This window comes from Vombatus ursinus, unplaced genomic scaffold (genome assembly GCF_900497805.2).
Source record: "Vombatus ursinus unplaced genomic scaffold, bare-nosed wombat genome assembly UNPS02014817.1, whole genome shotgun sequence".
NCBI classification, from domain to species: domain Eukaryota; kingdom Metazoa; phylum Chordata; class Mammalia; order Diprotodontia; family Vombatidae; genus Vombatus; species Vombatus ursinus.
In genome coordinates, this window is record NW_020954595.1 from 12,435,343 (window position 1) to 12,448,271 (window position 12,929).

Here is a 12,929-nt window from a genome sequence, read left to right on the forward strand (position 1 = left end):
GGTGGGGAGGGGACAAGAGTATTAAAAGAGGTAATTAAGTGTGAAGCTCAGGAAGCCTCCTGATGATTGTTCCTGTTCCCGAGGGGAATGGGCTACCTCAGGCAGTGGGGGGGGGGAGGGTTGCACCCTTACTTTCCATACCTACCTGCCCCTAGGCACCTCCAGATGAGAGATGGGGAGCTGGAGGCTGGGCTCAGACGTGTGATGTCTCTGCAACCCTGGCCAAGCCCTTCAGTCGCTCGCAGCCTCAGCTACCTCCTCTCTAAAATGGGCTTATTTGGACTGCCCCAGTGGATCGTGTCTTCTAGCTCCCACAGCTCACTAGACACAGGAGTTAGTAGCATGAAAGCATTTTAAAGGTTGGAGGGACTCTGACTACTTCTAGCACGGCTTACATGAACACACCACAATCCTTCATCAAGGGACCGCTGACCGTAGTTCTGGGAGCACAGTAAGCCTTAGGCTGACTCAGAATTGGGGCAGTGGGGCTCAGCTCTGCCACTGCCTTGATAAGTGGCTTCTCCTCTCCTACCCTCAGTTTCCTCCTCTGTTCAGTGGGGAAGATGACACGTTCCAGGCCTGGCCCCTGCCTCTGTCCCTGCCGGGCAGGCCTCCACAAACACACATCCTAAAGCCTTGGCTTTGGGCATGGGAAAGTCCCTGCTGGTCTCCTGGGAGACAAGCACCTGGGTTCAGCCCTTACTACTGGCTTGGAGGGCAAAGTCTAGGCCCAGTTTAAAGTTTAAGGAGGGAGGTGTGATCCAGGTACCCAGAGCACTGCCCCTGCTCAAATCCACCCCCTGGCACACACCCACACCCACACCCACACGGTTTCCTCTACCTCCCTGGGCTCAGAGAGGCTTGAGCTCACCTGCCCATCCCTTAGTGGCTGAGCCAAGCTATAGGGGGCCAGAGCTGGGAGTAGGCACCAGGGACGTGGTCACCTTGGGGGCTTAGGTGAGCCAGATGCCCACATCCCCAGGCCAGGCCAGGCACTGGAGTGAGTCTCTGAAAGATCATCACTCCAGCAGGGACAGTCCCAGAGTGGGCAGCCCAGATCACCAGAAGCCTGTAAGGCTAATGATTGTCTTTTCCTGCCAGTTGGTGGGGAGAGAAGACGTTCCCTGAATTCCAGGGGCATTCACTCAGGTTGAAATATCTTTGGGTATGTAATGGTCAATTCTTTTCCACAGATATTAAGTCCTTGCTGTGTGCCTGGTTTGGTGCCAGGCTCTGGAGAGACAGAGAAAAAAGGAATAGCCCCTGCCCCAAGAAGCTGGCACACACCTGGCTGTGTGGGCAGCCCACTAAAGCCTCCTCATCATGGTGAAATGAGCTGGATGTTTGCTCCCTGCATTTGCCCTGAAGACTGGGTTTGGCTGGTCAATGCCCAGTGCCAATGGAAAGCATAGCAGATCCCCTACCTAGTCCTGGAACTAAAGCTTCCTGAAGGCAGACCAAGATCAGAAGTCACTTCACGCTGTTGACTCCCATGAAATCCAACAGGCATTTTGGCCTCCAGATGCTGGGAATAAAACAAACAAACAGCTCCTGCCCTCAGGATCTCACATTCTATTGGGAGCTGCCTATACCCCGAGACAGTGACAGCAGCCTCATTATTACTGAACAATTCTGGGCTTTTCTCCCCACAGTCCTAAGAAGTAGGTACTATAACTGTGATTGCCCCCTTTTAATAGATAAGGAAAACTGGGCCCCAGAGAGGTTAGGTGGCTGGTCCATGGTCACAGTGCCAAATGTAAGATTCAAATCAAGGTCTTTGTTGATCTGCTGTGCTTTCCATTGTAACTGGGCATTGGTCAGTGGGAGCTTGGTCTTCGGGGTGCACGCAGAGAGCTCTGCCTGCCTCCAGCCCATGTGGGAGTGTAATGTGCAACGACGATGTGGAATAGAGGAGACGTGTCCCAATTCCAAGCAGACCCAGGTATCCTGTGTCTATTACTGAGCAGTGGGCTCAGAGCTGCTCAATTGGTTGCCAAGCCAGAAGGGAGTGCAAACAAAAGCTTCACTTTCTCGGTGACCAACGAGACATGAAGGGCTGTGAGCCTCCAGGTGGGGAGAAGGGTGAAAGGGAATCTTTGAACAAGAGATGGACGTGGGCAGAAGGGCGCCATAGCAAGTCACCTTGGCGGCTGAGTGGACTTAGATAGATTGGAGTGGGCAGAGACTGGAGCAAGGAAACCAAGCAGAAGACCATTGCCATAATTCAGGTGAGAGGGTGCTAGGAGCTTAAACAAGGGTGGCAAGCATGTGAAGGGAGAGATGGGACATAGAGGAAAGATGCTGGGAAGGGAAAACAGCAGGACTTGGCAGCTGGCTGGAAGAGGAATTGGAAGGAGAGAGGAGTCAAGATGGCTCCGGGGTGAGAGTGAGTGATGTGGAGGATGGCCAAACCCTCAGCAGAAATGGGGAGGAATTGGAGGGAGTGACCTAGAAGGTCTCTCAAATCCCCAGAGCTTTTTCAAATGACTTGTCCTCTGACCACACGGCTTTATCCTGAGTTTGGGGGCAGTATGTTTGCTTTTAACTCAGCTAGAAGACTTGACATCTATCACTATTCACATTCATCATTGTAGAGTTGGCCCCTCAGCTTCACCTGTTGCAAGTCCAGACTCTGCTCTCCTCTCTCTCTCCCCACCTCCCACCCCTTTGCTGTCTGGTGATCCCACTTTGTGGCACCTCTAAATTGGATAAGAGTTTGGTCTAGTTGCACCTTCCTCTAGCTCATTGCAATGTGTTGGACAGCGCCTGCGCTTCCCCTGAGCCTAGAGGGAGGGTCTGCTTGAGGGAGAAGGAGGGAGGAGGAGGTATACAGAAGAACAAGCTGATCCCCCCACGCTGTTGAATAGTCAGTGGACGTTCAGACCCAATCAGCATGCCATGATTATTCAGGTGCCTTCCTGTGTGCCAAGCAAGCCCAAGAGGGCAGATGTTCAGGACACAGAAGCATCCCAGCCTGGAGGTGGCTGCCCTCTTTCCCTGCTGAAGACCATGCCTGCCAACCCCTGGGGCCTCTGGATTCTTTGCTCCTTCAGTCTTGTGGCCGGTGTAAGTAGCCTGCCTTGATGTCCCTTAGCCTGGTACTGCCTCTGGTTGGGCTTCAGGCCCTAGAAAAGGAGGAGAAAATCATGAGAGAAGGAGGTCCCTCTCTCCCCTTGGATGCAGTTAACCCCTGGGTTAGGATGGGGTCCAGCAGCCCAATGACCCCCATCGGAGGGTATGCCAGCTGGGCGGAGGACTCACACTTCAGTTCTGTTTATATCAAGTAAATGACTGTGTCTAATCCCAAAGAGTTGATTATTAATGGAAAAACAGGACATGGGTATCAGCCTCCAGCACAGGTCAGATGGCTTTGGGCTTCAGCCAGTCATTAATCAAAAGGAACCCAAGCATCTAGATGGGCCAGTTGGCACAATTAGAGCATAAGAAAGTTGTTTTTTGCAGAAATTGAGAAATACCCATGGTTTGTAGAGTGGGAAGGGGAAGGGGGGGAGAAGGAGCTTGTTCCAGGGGCCTGGATAGGAGGTGGGGGCAGGGGAAGGAGCAGGAGAGCCCCCTGATGATCCCCTGACTCCTCAGGAGAGGAGGGCCTAGGCACATGGAGCCTCCATTGGGAGGAGGAGCAGGGACAGTCAAAGAGAGATTGTGGGGACCAGAGGACGAGCTGGGTGGTCTCCAAAGCTTCTCTGGGTAGGATGTATCTCCTGAGCCAGTGGGACCTTGCTGGACTCCGCGTCTCCCTGTGTTTTCGGAAAATGCCCAAGAGAGTTGGTGCCAAGAACTCCTCAAGTCAGGAGAAAAAGAGCCGCTCTTGTTTTGGGGTGCTATACCTAGTCAGGGCACCAGGGGATGAGATTGGGGGAAGGGGAGAAAGAGGAGGAGAGGGACTGTCTCTGCGGCTGCGGCCCAGGAGGGAGGCCTGAAGGGGGGAGGGGCAAGCACAAGCAGGAGGCTCCTTTAGCTCTTTTGATTCCCAAGATCCCCCCAGTAGAATCATCCCCCAACAATCCCTCCAAAGGGTTTGTGTTGTCCAGGTGTGGCTCCAGGGACAGAGTCCCAGGAAGCCGGTCCTTGTGTTGGCCTGGGACTGGGAGGGTGGTCTTTGTTGAGTCCCGTCAGCATGGGGATGGGAGTGAGGTCCCTATGATCGTCTGGGCCAGAGCTGGGGTGTCAAGGGGGAAAAGGCTCATCTCCCAGGGCCTTGCCTTGTGCCAGTCACCCCAGAGGAGGGGGGTACGGGCAAGAAGTAGCACCTGACTGGGGGAGGAGAGCTCCTAGTTTGTCTGTAAAGACAAGATCCACCTACGGGAAATATTCAGAGACCCGTTCCGAATGGTGCTATCAGGCTATTAGATGGGGTACAATAAGTGGCAAATATTGAAGGTGGCAATCAGTGTGGGTCCTTGGGCAAGTCACTTCATCTCCCCTGGCCTCAGTTACCTCACCTGTGCAATGAAGGGGCTGGACTTAATATCCCCAGAGATACTTTCTAGCTCACAACCTATGACCTTGCAGTGGAGGGTGGATGGTGGGGATGGAGCTGGAGTAATCAGGGAGAGCTTCCTGGGGAAGCAGACCTGGAGCAGGGCCCTAAAGTGTGGCTAGGGATTAGATAATGAGGGAGGAGTAGGGATGGTATTTCAGGTGTGTGTCTTAGGAACAAAGCATGGATAAAGGCAGAAGTGTTCAGGGAGAGCAGCCTAGCTGGGGCAGAGAGCACTTGTTGGGATTACAAGGAGCTTCATGGTCAGCCATAACCTGCTTCCTTTAGTGCCCCAGGATGCCACGTGGGCTCTGTGGTGCCATCTTAGCTCCCCCACCCTGCTCTGCTCCCCAGCAGCTGTGTCCCCCAGTCTTCACCACAGTGTCCATATGGATAAAGCTCAGTAGTAGGCTGCCCTCTCTATAACCAGTTCCCAGATAAAATGACTTTTATTATTCATGCTTTGGAGATGGAAACTAGCAGCCTGGGTGGCAGCTGTGCTGGGAACAGAGAAGGTCACCTGCTCTGTGGGCTGAAATCACCTTGTTTTGTTCCTTCTCTGAGAACTGAACTGAAAGAGTATGTTAATGGTCCTCCCACCCTCTCTGCCAAAGCATGAGTGTCTGGGCCTAGCCTGTGACCAATATCAATAATTGCCGGTGTCAGGCATAGAAAATACTTTAGAGAAGAGAAGAGAAAAAAGAGGAGAAGAGAGGAGAAAAGAGAAGAGAAGAGAAGGGAAGAGAAAAAAGAGAAGAGGAGAGAAGAGGAGAGGAGAGGAGAGGAGAGGGACGGAGAAGGGCTGAAAATTATTGTTGTTCAGTAGTATTTAGTAGACTCTTTGTGACCCCATTTGGGGTTTTCTTAGCAAAGATACTGGAGTGGTTTGACGTTTCTCCAGCTTATTTTACAGATAAGGAAACTGAGGCAAACAGAGTGAAATGACTTGCCTAGGCCCACACATCTGGTAAGTGTCTGAGGCCAGATTTGAATCCAGGAAGATGAATCTTCCTGACTTTAGGCCCTTGCTCTGTGCACCATGGTGCCACCTAGTGGCCTGGTGAGAATTTTAAATAAGTGCAGAAGCAGACACTGACTTCTCCAGGGAGCCCTCTCAGGTTGACCCATGTCAGCACTTGGACAGCTCCAGTATGGTGTCAAGAATTAGGTTGGTGGGCTGACAAGATAGTCAGGGCTTCTCTCCCACTGACAGTAACCACCCTGTTCCCAGACCTTCCCCTCCCCAAAGTCTGAATGATTTGTCTCACATAAGCCTTGAATGTAAAAGCCAAGGCCAGAATCTGGGGCATTAGGAAAAACTGGAGGACTCGGAAAAGTTTCAAGGTCTGAGTAAACAGAGATACATCCTATCAGCTGCCTGAGCCCAAGGAAGGGCACCTTGGATCTGGCTCAGGGTCAGTAAGGGACATTCAGCAAAGGGAAAAAGGTGATGTGGGGATGGGTGAAGGGGAAGCACTATCATTGGTCAGAAAAGATTGAAGCTTTGTGGAAATGGGTTGAGTAAGGCAAATGGTCAGCCCCCTTGACACCTCTGAATTGTAACTCCAGAAACTTTGCTAGCATTCATACTTTCTGCCCCAACAGCTATCTTCCTGCGTTTCTCAGCCTTTGGCTGTTAGTGCTGTGAAGAAAGCCCAGTAATAAGCCAGCCCAGCTCCCTAGTTGGCCCCTGCCCCTTTACCCAGGTGGGGACCACCCTTTGCCTTCTCTAGTGTTTGCTTAATCACCAGTCCCCTGGGTAGTATCAAAGTAGCCTTCATGATGTTCTGCCTAGGGAGGCTGACACTGGGAGACCCAACTACCTCCTGGGGGTAGTTTGGGGTAGGGAAAGAGCATTGGCCTTGGGCCCAGTGGACCAGAGTTTCAATCAATCACTCAACAAACATTTGTTAAGCACCCCCTATGTGCTGCACATAGGCCACTATGTTAAGTGCTAAGGATGCAAATACCACAAATTAACCAATCCCTACTTCCAAAGATTTTACATCCTAATGGAGTGGGGGAGAAATGTGCTCACATAAAAATATGTAAAGAGTTAAGTTGATATGTGCAGATGTATTAGTAGTTCAGTATAAGACAATTTGAGAGTGAAGACACCAGTGGTTAGTGGATCAGGAAAGGAAGAATCACCATCCACCCCTTGGTGTCTGAGGTGCAGCATAAAGGAGTAGAAAGGCTATATTAGGTGGAGGCAAGGAGGGAGTGCATTCCAGGCATATGGGAGAGTTAATGTCTAGTGCAAATTCATAGTGAAGGGAGATGGAGTATTGTGTGTGGGAACACGTTTGCCTGGATTCTGGAGTGTGGGAGGGGAAGTAATATCCAGTGAGACTGGAAAGATAGATCCGGGCAACGTTGTGTAAGGCTAAACAGAGAAGCTTATATATTAGCCCATAGGCTATTGGGAGGCCCTGCAGTTGCTTGAGTAGGGGCATCACATAATCTATCTGTGCTTAAGGAAAATTCCTCTGGAGGTAGTTTTTAGAATAGACTGGAATGGGAAGAGATTTGAAGAAGAAAAGCCAATTAAGAAGTCATTGCAATGATCTAGTGGAAAAATAATGAGAACTGAGCCAAAGTAGCTACTGTACGAGTGAAGAGAAAGGACTAGATGAACGATGAGTTATAAAGGTTGAAATGGCAAGATTTGGCAACTGATTGGATATGTGGTGTGAGGAGTCCAGAATATCTTAAACCTGAGAGTCTGGAAGGATAGGGATGCCTTGGGCAAAGATATGGACATTTGAAAGAGAGAAGGGTTTAGGGGAAAGGATAATAAGCTCAGTTTTAGACGTGTTAAATTTGAGATATCTCAGGAACATCAAGTTCAAAATGCCCAATAGGCCATTAGGGGTGTGGGACTAGAATTCAGGGGAAAGATTGGGGCTGGCTCTATAGAACTGAGAATCATCTAAATAGTATTGATAGTTTGAACTACCATGGAAACTAATGTGGTTATGGAGAGAGAATACAGGAGAAGAGAGGGCCCAGCACAAAACTTCAGGCAACACCCACAATTAAGGGGTATGAGATGGCTAAAGAGTCAACAAGGAGACTAAGAAAGGGAGGTCAGATGGCAGGAGGTCAACCAGGAGAGAGAAGAGCTACAAAAACCCAGGAGAGAGTGGTCCATCAGCATTAAAGGCCACAGGGAAGGATGAGAACTGAGATGAAGCCATTGGCCTTGGCAATTAAAACATTATTATTAACTTTGGAAAGAGTCATTTTAGTTGAGTAATGAGGTCAGGAGCCAAATTGTAAAGGGGTGTGGAGTGAGACAAGAGGAAGTGGAGGATGGTGGTATAGACAGTTCTATCAAGGACTTCGGCTTAGAAAAGGAGGAGAAATATAAGATGATAGCTTCAGGGGATGGTAGTGTCCTAGTGAAGATTTTTTTTAAGAATGGAGGAGACTTGGGTATGTCTGAAGGCAGTAGGGAAAGACCCAGTGAAGAAGTTGAATATTCAAAAAAGGGGGAGGGGATGATTGAGAATGCAATCTTTTGGAAAAGACAGGAGGGATTTGATCAAGAGCACATCCAGAGAGATTGGCCTTGGCAAAGAGAAGGGTCACCTCTGTTTCAGAGACTTGGGGAAAGGAGGAAAGAGTGGGAGATGATGTCAAAGATTTTGAGATGAAGAGAGTGAGAGGAGAGCTGCCCTCCTCCATGGTGCCTTCATTGCTGGAAGAAAATCCTTCTGCACCTCCCCAATTGATTCACTATTCCACTCACCACAACTAATTTTCCAAACCCTTTCATCCACCCTCAAACCTCTGGTGGCTTCCTCTTCCCCTCACCCCAACTGTCAGCTGAGAACCTTTTTTTATATTTCACTGAAAAAAACAAACAATTCTTGTTTTTGTGTTTTTTTTTTACTTTTAGGCAATTGGGGTTAAGTGACTTGCCCAGAGTCACACAGCTAGTAAGTGTCAAGTATTTGGTCTGAGGCCAGATTTGAACTCAGGTCCTCCTGACTTCAGGGCCAGTGTTCTATCCACTGTGCCACCTAGCTGCCCCTAAAACCAAACAATTCTTGAGAGCTCCCTCCTCTCCCTTCATCTTCATTTCACATTGCTGAGATGCCTTCTGCCACTATCTCCACCTTCACCCCTGTTGCACATGAAGAGATAACCATTCTCTTTGCCTCCTCAAGCACAAGTGATGCCATTGCACTCAATATTTCCCAGCAGATCGCCCCTCTGTCATCCCCACTCTCTAACTTATCTTCAATTTCGCCCCGTCTATTGGCTGCTTCCCTATTCCTTATGGACGGGCCCATGTCTTCACCTTATTAGAAAATCTCATTATTCCATGCTTCCCCCACCCACATACTCTGAGATTCAGTGATCCTGGCCTCCTTTCTATTCCTCAAACTCACTCCATCTCCTGATTTTGAGTATTTCCGGTGACTGTGTTCTGTGTCCTCTCAGAATGGTTCTGTGTCCTCTCAGAATGGTTCTGTGTCCATGTGCTAATGGGCCAACTTCTTAATCTTGTGTAGATGCCTGTTCTGTTCACAGTCCTCTGGACTGTGAACTCCCTAAGGGCAGAGACCCTAGCCTTTGATTCTGCTGCCTGCTTAGCCCTGGGAGGATGCCAAACAGCCTGACCACACTTTTTGCTTCCCATGAGAGTGAAGGTAATTACTCTGCCCAGCCCCCAAAAGTCAGGCAGCAGCCTCTTGCCCTAGAGCAAGGAAAACTGGGCCCGTTCTCCAGGATGGGGCAGTATATTCTGGGCCCTTCCAACACTTATGAGCTTCTTTACCCACAGGTCTTGGAGCTCGTGCACCCAGAATGCGATCTTCTCCAAGAGCTGAAAAAGGATGAGTTGGCATGCCTGCCAAGAAAAGAGGAGCCATCCAATGGGACTGCAGGTACCCAGAGCTCCTTCTCTTGTGTGGGCCACCAAGAAGCCTGAGAAGGTCTAGGCTGCTAGTCCACAGTGGGCTCTGGGAAATCAGGGACTTTGTCCTGCCCAGGGAGAAACACATCTTGACTGATTTTCTTTTCTTTTTAAAAATTCTATCTATCTATCTATCTATCTATCTATCTAACTTCCTATCAATCTGTCTGTCTGTCTATCTATGTCTATTTTTAATCAGCAAAAATCTTCCTTCTCTCCCTCCCATCCTAACCTTCTCTCCTGCGATTGATAAGGAAAGACAAACAAAGCCTCTAGTGCAAGCGTGCAGAGTTAGACAAACCACCTTTCCACTCTGGTCATTCAACTGTTTTTCCATGGTCTGACCTTTTTTGTGCTGTTTGCTCATGATCCCAGCCAATTACTTGAGTTTTAAACTCTTTGTTAAGGTAAGAGTCTGCTTCCAGTGTGGAGAATGTACTGTCCCAAACTTTGGGGGTTTTGCGCAGCTGTTTTCAGAGATACTTCTAGGGACCTGTAAATTTTCAGTTCTTCCAAGGTGGTATGATCAAGGGTGAGGTATTTACTTCTTTCCTGGCCTGGGCTCTGGTCTATGAGTGACCACAAGCACTCTTTTCTGCCTTGGAACTGTGAGGGGGATTCCCTCTCCACTGCTGCCACAAGCTCCACTATGCCAATATTCCTCCTTGCCCTAGGACTGCCACCCAGAACTGTGACCCAGATCCAAGCATTGGCAAGCAAGAGAATCCTGCCTCAGCACCAGCAAAGAGATCCCTGCAATCCCCCTATGATCAGCCATTCAATTCCTCCTCCATCTGTGGGCTGAGAGCTCTGGAAGCAGCCACCACCCCGGGGCTGAGCCAGGACTGGGGCAGGACCAAGTTCCTCTCTCACCTTGGTCAGACAGAACTTTCCTACTGACCTTCTAAGTTATCTTTGGTGTTTGTGGGTTGAGAAGTCTGGAAACCACACAGATGCCCATGATTCAGTCCCCTGAGGCTTGCTCCAGGTTTGCTGAGGCGTGGTCTTTGTTTGCATGCTAAACTGCTCCTCTCCCAGCCTGGCACAATAGACCTTTCCCATCAACCATCCAGGTTGTCTTGGGCTGGAAATTTGTTTCACTCTGTCTTTTTGTTGGTTCTGTCACTCTAGAATTTGTTTAGAGCTATTTTTCACAGGTATTTGTAGGAGTTTGGGGGAGAGCTTAAGCAAGTCACTGCTTTTACTCCACCATCTTGGCTCCATCCATCAACTGCTTTTCTAAGCTCTTCTTACCTTACCAAATAAAATAGAAAGTGCTTTTGAGACCAGTTAGCACCTAGCCCATTCCCACTGGCAGGTTCACTTTTCTCCCCATGACATGAGTAGCTCCTGCCAACAGAGGGAGTAGCCACTGCCCAATGTATCTGGGCTCTTCCCCTTATTCCCTCTCCATCCCCCAGATCTTGGACTCTCTCCTCACACCCATGACAAGGCTGCTTGCTTTGTTCCTCTTTAGGCTGCCAGAGGGAGTGGGATGGTCTGCTTTGCTGGCCAGCTATGGGAGCTGGGGCGTCAGTCACCCTGCCCTGCCCGGACTTCTTTTCTCTCTTCAGCCCCAAGCCAGGTGAGGTGGTTCTGAATGATGGCCAGGGAGAGGTGGGGCAGATGATGAACCTTGGGAGGGAGGAGGTAGGAGGACCCAAAGCCCTGGGGCAGGCATAATCTCCTGCTCATCCTCTGGCCTCTTCTGACCTTGCTTGGAAGGAGAGGATGGAGGACAGAGCTCCTCCTATAAGTACTCAGCACAGGGTAAGGCAAGATACAGCTGGCCAATGGTTTCCTTGCCCAAGGTGCCCCAGTTCTTCCCATATGCAGTAAAGAATGAGGTTGTAATTGCAGCCAGCTCAGTGGCCCAAAGGGCAGAGGGCTCAGTAGCTCAGGAGACCGCCACTGAGGCAAGGCCATAAGCACAAGGTCCTCCCTCAAGGTCCTTCCTGGTGCTTTTTCCTATGGGCCCATGTCCTTCAGTTTTGTACCCCTGTCATTAGGGAAATACTGGGGTCCCCTACAATGTCCATGGGCTATCCTAGAGACAGATGCTCCCATCCCCCTTCTCTATCATCTCTTCCCCTTCCAGGAACAGTGAGGAGAGACTGCACGGGCATGGGATGGTCGGACCCCTCCCCACCATATCTTGAAGCATGTCCGGTGGAGCTGGAATCTCTGGCTGAGGAGGTGGGCTGCTCCCAAGATGGTGAGGGGAGGGGGAAGGAAGGAGGGTCCGAGTACCCAGGGATTGGGAGGGAGCATGGTGAGGCCCACAGGGCCCCCTATGTCACACTCCCTCCTTCTGTTCCCAGAACTGCCATCAAAAGGAATGAGAATAGTGACGGGGGCAGTGGGTGATGGGTTGATGGTGATGGTTTGGTGGATTCAGGGGGGTGTAGCCAAAGCCCACTGGACTGGGAGGCAGGAAGCCTGGATTCTAGTCCCTAATGATGCTTCACATTTGTAGAAGGCCTGACCCTTGAGCCAATCCCACCCACCCTCACATAGCAGGGAGGGTATATATTATAGTTACTATTTTACAAATGAGGAAACTGAGACCCATAGGAGTTAATTGACTCATTTAAGGTCACACGATAAGTTAGTGGCAGAGTTGGAATGAGAACTCAGATATTTTGACTGGGACTTCAGCTCCTCCATATAACAGCATGCTGGCCTCTCGTTCATTTATGGAAGGACTCTGGGCCTACCACTTAGTGACTCAGGCCTCAGCTTCCTTAGCTGTAAAATGGGACAGTGTTATTGGCCCCTATGCTCCAAGGTGCCTGGGAGGGTGGAGTGAGTTCAGGGTCCTGGGTAGCTTGAGGAAGAGTAAGAAACTGCCCAGCCACGAGGGGCAAGAGGACTATTCTCTTTGTGGAATGTGTGGCCTGCTGTCTCCACACTTTCTCTTCAGTTCTGAAGGCTCTCAAAAAGCAAGAACTTCCTTCATTTGGGCTTTGAGGTTTTATTTTCCATCTCTCCCCCTATTCTTGCCCCACCCCCATTCCCCTTCCACCCTCTTCCAAACAGCCAATGTAAGACAACCCTCCCTGGCCGTGCCTGGAGCTGAGGATTAAAGGCAGCTGGCAGGAAGTTATTTTGAAAAGTGGAAAAGCATTGTGTGGAAAATTTGTGTGAATAATCACAGCTTCATCTCCCTGATGTGAAAGTTTTAATGTTCATGTACTGGAGTTGCTAAACATTGGACCCCTGGGTGAACTGATTAACCTAAAACACCCCTGCCAGCCAGCTGATACTCCTCTTTCCTCTCCAGAAATCCTACTTCTCCACAGTCAAGATCATTTACACCGTGGGCTACAGTGTCTCACTGGCTTCCCTCCTTGTGGCAATCATGATCCTCATGATGCTGAGGTATGTCACTATCTCCACCATCCCCAGTCATCCCCAGTCATCCCCAGTGGTCAGTAACGGTCCCTGGTGATCCCCAGTGATCCTCAGGGGTCACCAATGGTCACCAGTCATCATTAGTGG

General features: G+C 50.0%; 1 protein-coding gene across 1 annotated transcript in view; it reads left to right on the top strand.

The window, feature by feature from the left end:
• The first annotated feature begins 2,898 nt into the window (after positions 1-2,898).
• Positions 2,899-12,929, top strand: part of GHRHR (growth hormone releasing hormone receptor) — a 21,196-nt gene continuing 11,165 nt past the window's right edge. The window contains exons 1-5 of the mRNA XM_027835917.1: positions 2,899-3,066; positions 9,297-9,399; positions 10,906-11,013; positions 11,527-11,624; positions 12,712-12,809. Coding sequence (XP_027691718.1) covers positions 2,899-3,066; positions 9,297-9,399; positions 10,906-11,013; positions 11,527-11,624; positions 12,712-12,809 — 575 coding nt within the window. The remainder of the gene's footprint in view (positions 3,067-9,296; positions 9,400-10,905; positions 11,014-11,526; positions 11,625-12,711; positions 12,810-12,929) is intronic.